This window comes from Gekko japonicus, unplaced genomic scaffold (genome assembly GCF_001447785.1).
Source record: "Gekko japonicus isolate JY-2015 unplaced genomic scaffold, Gekko_japonicus_V1.1 scaffold2380, whole genome shotgun sequence".
NCBI classification, from domain to species: domain Eukaryota; kingdom Metazoa; phylum Chordata; class Lepidosauria; order Squamata; family Gekkonidae; genus Gekko; species Gekko japonicus.
Genome location: NW_015164268.1, coordinates 87,843 through 96,177, shown reverse-complemented (window position 1 = coordinate 96,177; position 8,335 = coordinate 87,843). Strand labels below are relative to the sequence as shown.

At 44.7% G+C, this 8,335-nt stretch overlaps 1 protein-coding gene across 1 annotated transcript in view; it reads right to left on the bottom strand.

The window, feature by feature from the left end:
* Nucleotides 1-1,377: 1,377 nt before the first annotated feature.
* LOC107108309 (immunoglobulin superfamily member 3-like) overlaps nucleotides 1,378-8,335 on the bottom strand; it is a 33,926-nt gene continuing 26,968 nt past the window's right edge. The window contains exons 5-7 of the mRNA XM_015408727.1: nucleotides 7,950-8,300; nucleotides 6,072-6,428; nucleotides 1,378-1,658 (exon numbers count right to left, since the gene is read on the bottom strand). Of these exons, the coding sequence (XP_015264213.1) occupies nucleotides 1,378-1,658; nucleotides 6,072-6,428; nucleotides 7,950-8,300 (989 nt within the window). The remainder of the gene's footprint in view (nucleotides 1,659-6,071; nucleotides 6,429-7,949; nucleotides 8,301-8,335) is intronic.

The following is an 8,335-nucleotide window of genomic DNA, read 5'->3' as shown; positions in this document are numbered from 1 at the left end:
GCCGGACCTCGGCAGTCTCTCTTCCCCTCCCCGACTTTCTTCCCCCTCCTCACCTGTCTCTCGCCGCCGCCGCTGCTGGGCCTCTCCGGCCGTTCAGTTCCTTTCCCACGCACGGAAGCCGTTCAGTTCCTTTCCCATGCATGTGCACGGAACGCTCTGGCACTTTCGGGGGGATTTAAACATCCCCCGAAAGTTTTTTCAACATTTAGCATTTTTGTGCACACGTGGGGACCGCCCCACATGTGCACAAACCTCTCCCTCCCCCCCAAGTGCCCCCGATGTCCGGATCTAAGGATCCGCACAGAGGAGGCCAGTTCAGAATTAGATATATAGATTTTCCACAGGTATGTAACTGCAGAGAATAGAAATGTGGAAGGTTCATGTGGGGATATCAGATGCCTGGAAAAAGAATGCCCTGTCCCTTTAATCGAGGCTTAATCACAGGTTATGTTATCTATCTCCGTGCCATGAAAATCTTCAACTGCCCATTTCCGTACATTAAGTCGCTGTTAAAGGGACAGGACATTTTTCTCCTAAAGGCTTTCCAAATCAGTCAGGGATGTGTAAGCAGTATAATCACATAGCTAGCCAGGTCTGGCTAGATAAGGATTTTGATGATGATGATGATGAAGATGATGATGAAGATGATGATGAAGATGATGAAGATGATGATGATGATGATGATGATGATGATGATGATGATGATGATGATGAATGCTGTAACAAAAGTCCTGTGATGAAGTCAAATCAAAGTGAGGAATTTCCTTTCTGCCCTCTGTTTTGACTCTGTTTTGAAACCTTAGTCTGGTAAATCAGGTAAATATACTTCCAGCGACGTGTTTCACAGAGACCAGAGGTTATTACAAAATTTGGTCTGCTTTTTGGACTCGCCCCTTATTACAGTATTAATATTCCAATTAGGATCAAATATTGTAGAAGCAAATAAAATCTTAAGGTATTCTCTCCCCACCCCCCAGCAACTTAAAGGCTATTTAGAATGTTAAATGCCTATTTGTGAAAGGAAACAGAATTCAAGAGTCATTTAGATGGTTTGGCAGAGTGGAAGAGTTTATGGATGATGGGCTATAGAAGATCTTCACAGGCCATAGCAAACTCTGATTTTATTAGAAAATACTATAATAAAATCAACTGTGTTGGATGCTTTATTTGAGTGACCATCTGACCAGCTTCATATTGTAGAAGCAGTAAGCTTAATCCATAAGTAAAAACCATATTGGAAAAGATCCAGACTCAGGTACAGTAGAACAAACAAAACGTGGAATGGAGTTCTAGACTAATTACTTGGCTGCCATAGGGGACACAGAGCTGTCCAAAATCAGGGCTACTTCCACTCCCTGTTTGAGGCAATTAAAAAACTTACTTCAATGAATGGGGCACCATCTGCTCTTCATGTTCAGTCCAGTCCACACTACTGACCTTAAGACTATTTGTCTCTTGCAGGTGGGCAGGTTGCAGTAACCCAATTTCCCCCCCGAATTCTTGTTTTGTCTTCAGATTACATTGTTTCCGGTGGATGGATTTGATTTTGAAACACAAGAAGAGAATAGCAGCCATCAAAATAACGAACATTCCCAGGGGGTAGAACAAAAGGAAATGGAAGAATGATGCAGAAGAACAGATCTCTGTAGATTCAGTTGATACTGCAAAACACAAAACCAAACAGCAATTCATTCTTCTAATGTTCTCTTCCCTATATAATTTTCAAGAAGCCTGAAGACTGTTAGCAAAATGGATTTTCATGGTTTTTTAAATCAGCCACAGTACAAGTTGCGCGAGCTGTCAGTTGAAGAATCTGAATTATTTACTGTTTAGATCACCTGTATAATAGTGGGCGCACACAGTGTGACTTTTTGTCAGCTATGCTGCCATGAAGGTTGGGGAGGTTGGTCGGTGTCTGGTTCATTGCTATTGCTTTCCTTTCAAGTTAATTGCTACTGCATTCCTTTCTGTGCTTTCTCTGCTGTGCGCTGAAACACTTATCTATACAGATGTGCAGGAGGATGTTGTAGTGTCTGGGATTACCCTAGGTGCCGTGGGAGAATGTTCGTTCTCAGCTTTAGCTACCTAACGGTCTCTAAGCCTTAGCCCGCGTGCGGGAGGACGCCTAATTGGCCAGTACTGTGGGGGGGGTGCATACGAATACCCTATATCCTATTATGCCCATGGGACCGCCGCCATTCTTAACAGTGACTATGTTACTGCATCTATAGCTCTGCAATAAAAGTATGTGTGTATTTCGTTGTTGGCTGTGGGTTCTGACACTTTTTCATTCTGAAGAGGCATCTGCATTGCAAAGTTTTATCATCATTTTGTAAAAAATGCTCCAGGTGGTCAGCTCCTTACCGCGTAATTGCCAAATGCCTACCTGAAACACTTCCTGATATAACTTATACTCAAATTGTGGAAGGATTACACCCACATTGACTGGACCTTGTATCCATTCATGCTTTGGTCTGAGGGGCAGTCTTAAGAAACTGTGGCCCTAAGCTAAATTCCATAACTGACCCACAGATCACTGCCCTCCCACTTGGAGTCAAGCAAGGAGTGGCCCTCACCCCGTGTAAGATGGGCAGGAGCCCCTGCTGCGGCTAGATGGGGCAGGTGCAATCAGCAGCAGGAGTCTGCTCTTATTTTTCTCCCTCTTTTAAATGTGGGTCTGTAGGCAATAGGGACAGCTGCCCCTATTGCCCATTGGCTAAGACCACCCCATCGACTCTAAATAGTAACACAACACACTTACTGCCCTATCTCACATTGCCTTATGATCTGAACGGAACCAGTTTATATGTTATTAATCTGCTCCGGTTTGGGTGAATACGAGGCCATGCAAGCAGTATGAATTGTGGGAAGAGTATGCAGAGAAGCAGCAGTGGCAGCTTCCCTGAATAGGAACTTCCACAATCCATCCAACTCAGGAAAGCTGCAGCTATGACATCCATGTACACATTTCTGCCCCAAATTATATCTCTTATATTAGGAGATTACTCATGTGAAACTTTATATGAACACATCCACATTGGCTTTATTTATTCTTTTCTGTAGTGATGGTGACTTCAGGAAATATTATTGCTTCTCTCTACTGTCTTTGCAAAACAGAGGGCTACAATGCGGTTTTCCTTTTCATCTGCACTCTCACTCTGCACTGACCTTCCCCTACTGCTGCTCTAAGCCTCTTCCTGTTGTCTGCCCCTCTCTTAGCCCTGTATAAATCGATTGTCCCTGCTCATTCCTAGGCTTCAGTGCAACTATCTGAGCAGCACAAGGAAAAATACCAAGATCTGCCGTCTGCTGCCACAGCCTATGAAAAGTTGTTCCAGGGAATGGCCTACCTTCACCTTACTGTAAATTCAAGATACAGCATGCTGTTAAGTTTAGCATTTATGTAAATAGGGAGTTGCCCCAAAAGACCAACACAATCACATTTTAGAAAGGGTAAAGGTAAAGGTAAAGGTTCCCTTGCTCGAAAGCCAGTCAAGTCCGACTCTAGGGTTGCGGTGCTCATCTCCGTTTCAAAGCCGAAGAGCAAGCGCTGTCCGAAGACATTTCCATGGTCATGTGGCCGGCATGACTAAACACCAAGGCGCACAGAACGCTGTTACCTTCCCACCAAAGTGGTACCTATTTATCTACTTGCAATGTCTTGCTTTCGAACTGCTAGGTTGGCAGGAGCTGGAACTAGAGACGGGAGCTCACTCCGTCATGCGGCACACTCGGGTCTCGAACTGCTGAACTACCGACCTTCCACAGCCTGCAGTTCAGCGTCTTAACCACTTGAGCCACCGCAGCTCAAGGGGTAAGAAGGGGTAACTTCTCTCAAATCAGAGGGCATGTGAAGGAGAAACTGAAAGGAAAGGTAAGGAGGGTCAAATCTCTTTGGGAAGCTTGGAGACTATTTAAAACTACAACACTTAGGGTTGCCAGTTCCAGGTCGGGAAACACCTGGAGATGTGAGGGGTAGGGCCTGAGGAGGCATGGGTTTGGGGCATAAGGTGGCCATTCTCTGCAGGTGAAGTGATCTCTGTCGCCTAGAAACCAGGTGTAATACCGGGAGATCTCCAGCCACCACCTCAAGGTTGGCCACCCTAACAATACTGGATACTCAGATAAAATGTATACTCATGGGCACTCAATGAAATTAATGAGCAGTAGGCTTAGAACAGGTAAAAGGAAGAACTTCTTCACCCAAAGAGTAATTAACATGTGGAATTCACTGCAGCAGGAAGTGATGGCAGCTACAAGCATAGACAGCTTCAAGAGGGAACTGGATGAACATATGGAGTAGAGGTCCATCAGTGGCTATGAGCCACAAGGTATAGCTAGAACACTATGTCTGGGGCAGGGATGCTCTGTATTCTTTGAGCTTGTGGGGCAACAGTGGGAGGGCATCTGGGGTTCTGGCCCCACGGGTGGACCTCCTGATGGCACCTGGGTTTTGGCCACTGTGTTACACAGTGTTGGACTTGGATAGGCTATTGGCCTGATCCAACATGGCTTCTCTTATGTTCTAACATCAGTTAAAGTCTATGTAGCACAGTGGCTTTTAGACAAAATATCAACCAAACTACCAAAATAGTAAAGCTATAAAGTCACTTTTGTCCAACAGAGAATTCTCCAAAGGGCTAACAACTCTGAACTCAAATGCCCAGCCTGAAACTTCAGCATGTTTCCTTATTTCGTCCTAGAGTCCAGCTGTTCCACGATGCTACCCCAATGGAGCTTTGCCACAGAGGGTACATAAGCAAGAACATTGAAGAAGCAGGGATCCAATAAATCCATGACACATACAGGCAGTGTTCATGAGGCATCTGGTGTGTTCATGATACACACACAGAGTACCTAGGGTTGCCAACCTCCAGGTGGTGGCTGGAGATCTTCTGGGATTACAACCAGTGCTCCCTCTAAACTGTGGAGTCTGGTGAGCAAAAAATTCTACTTTGTGAGCGACGGGCATTAAAGTTGTGAGCGAGCGATTTGGCTGCTGCATCAATTTGTCTGCTCTGGAGCCCTCCTTCCTGAGCAAAGACAAAATTCTGTGAGCTGGAGGTTAAAAAACTGTGAGCTAGCTCACACTAACTCAGCTTAGAGGGAACACTGATTACAACTGATCTCCAGGCAACAGAGATCAGTTCTCCCGGAGGAAATGGCCTCTTTGGAAGGCGGACTCTATGGCATTCTACCCCACTGAAGTCTTTCCCCTCCTCAGGCTCCACCCCCCAAATTTCCCAGTATTTCTCAGCTTGAAGCTGGCAACCCTAATAAGTACCCCATTTCACCGTTTATACCAGCCATATAGACCTCCACGTGTATCATTGGTTCTATGTGCATTTGCTTCTTTAGGGATGGGTGGGTTTTGTTTTTTTTTGCACACCTGGCATCACTTTTAAATTGGGTCTAAGACTGAGAGGTTAAACAGATGTGACAAGGGATCCCCCTGATCTGTTTTCCTGACGTTTCTCCCCACCACTACCACCACCACTATAAAGCAATTATAGGGTCTTGAGTGGCCTTGAGGAGGTGGTGGTGGTGAAAAGTGCTGTCAAGTCAGGCATGACTTATGGCAACCATTTATGTGGTTTTCAGACCAAGAGACATTCAGAGGTGGTTTGCCATCGCCTGCCTCTGCATCATGACCCTGGGTTTCCTTGGTGGTCTCCCTTGGTGGCCAACCCTGCTTAACTCCCAAGATCTTACGAGTCTGGGCTAGCCTGGGCCATCCAGATCAGCGCAGAGGAGTGGTAATGGGAAATACATCAGCAAGATATAGGTGACTTCCATTTTCCTGCAGCTCCTCTACTAGCAGCATGTGCAGGGAGGGCACTGGAGGGGGGTGTTGAAATTTCCTCACCAGCCTCACTGTTTTCAGTGTGTTCAGGCTCTCCCTCTCACCATTTAAGCTGCACTGAGGTTTAATAAAATGTTGAGAGAGCTGATCACAGATCTCCATCCCATTTGCTTGTAGCCCTGAATGTCCAAGATGAAGAGAGATGTGCATTTAGATGCTGGATGACAATTACCTGTAGGAAGTACCGTAAGTTCGCTGTATCCCGATCGAACCGATGCTTGTTGAACTTGAGCAGTGCTGCAGTTGACTGCCCATTCTTCCACTTGGCAGTAGAACAGTCCAGAATCACCCACCTCCACATCTTGTATTGTCAGATGAAAGTCACCAGTAGAAGGGCAGTTGGGGCGCAACCTCCTTGCCATCTTCACATCGCCATACTCAATGATGCCATTGTCTTTTATTTTCAGCAGGGTTTCTGTACTGGAATGGATTGATACTTTGAACCAACTGATGGAGAAGTGAGAGGTAGGGCGTATTTGGCTCTGGAGGAGACATTTCAGAGTCACATCCTCATTTTCAGTGATGGTGATGCTGTGGTTTGTACTTTCAATGTGTAGTTTATTGTCTGGTAGTAAACAGGGAAATATTTACTGGGGATATAATTTCAGACTTAACAAGACTCAGCAGATTAGTACACATTTATCTACACCAGTGCCTCCCACTCCTCCACATACATCCCAGGACATACCAGAGATAGGTGACCTAGGGCACACCTTATATCTTCATGGAGTTACTGGATTTGCCTCTGGGCTTAGTTCTATTGCAGCAGTACATTGCTAAACAGTTACTAAATTCCCAGCAATGCTCTGTACTATGTCAAGACAACATTATGATGAAGCTGTGCTTGCAAGTTTCTGCTTCAAATGGCCAGCCTCGAAAAAACACTGGGGAATCTCCCACATGTATCATTGACTTTGCAGTGAATGTCTGGCATACAAAGAAGAAGAGAAGACCCTGAAGGGGGCAACAAGAGGACAGATAGGATAGTGAGGTCAGCACCTTCTGTCCTTTAATTGTCATTCTTTGTCTGTCTCCAGATTGCTACTCTTAGGGCAATTTCCTCCTTCTTGGAAGTTCCACACTTAGTCTCCCTCTCTCTCAGCTAGAGATGTAGTTAGGACCCTAACTTTCTCTCCTCTGTCCTATCAGGTATGCCAGTTCCCAAATAAATCTTTATCTTCTCTTTAATCAGGTTGTGCACCAATTACTCTGCCAACAAAAGGTTTTGCTTTCACGTTCTTTGTGATGCTGGCATGGGATTTAGGAGATCTCTGGAGAAGGGTAGGGTGACCTCCTGAGAACAAAATATGCACTGAGTATTGGTGTGCTAATGAATGCATTTGTGGACCTTAGCATGAGGGAATAACACTCCTCCCTCCATTGCTCTGATCAGTTTGGTAGATCCTTGCAGCTGAATGGTGGTACTGCGTGAGCGCTAAAATGATGGTACTGCATGGAGCTGTGACCACTAAGGATACCATCCTGATTATGTCATCTGTTCCCTTGTTAGTTATTGTGGAGAGCACTTATGTTGTATTGAATGTTTTTAAAATGCAGTTTTAATGTTTTATGTATTGGGCATTGGCCCCATCTGTACGCCGCCCTGAGCCCGTTTACGGGGAGGGCGGGTTATAAATTTAAATAAATAAATAAATAACTCTTTTTTTAAAAAAAAAAAGCCAGAAGATCCAGTAATGGAATTCCTGTAGAAAAGTCTGGCAATTAAATGGATTGGGTCCTCCAAATATTTCCACCAACAGTGACATTTTCCTCTGACAAAAGATGAAATCTTCTGCTAGCTGAAGAAATCTTTTCCATTGGCTCTTGCTTTGAATGAAGAAACCACAATTAGGGCAAGAGCATCCAACCCATGGCCAGAAGGGAAGCGTAGCTTTTCTAATTAATATTGCGAGTGTCAATTAAAGATAGGTAGTGATCCACATGTGAAGTTCTTCTACCTCCCAGTATCTCCACTCCTTGCAGAATGATGTATGAAAAAAACAGTTCTCACAACATACTTCTATATACTCTTATCAAATCCTCTTTTTATGAGCAATGCCACTCAATCACATTTTAGTTACTTTACCTGAAGGCTTGAAATTCACAGTAGTTCTTCCTGATTCTGTCTTTCCAAGGTTGCACCAGCCACTTTCCACTGACCAGATCCATTCCTCTACTACACAGTAATATGTGCCCCTGACATCATAATCTACTGATAGAATAGAGAGCTGATACAGGCGACTGGAGACCTTCTCACTATGAAATCTGGATTTCTTCTGAGGAGAACTGAAAGCTTCCCCATATTCCACTATGTTACTGTAATTGGTTGCCAAAATCAGCAGTGGGACTGCATCCTCTGGAGACAATAGCTGAAAGTACCAAGAGACTCCTAACTGAGATTCCTCTTTGCTCAATGAGATGATTTCACATTTAATTTCTGTAGCATCATTCATAGAGATTTCCAGGGCCTTC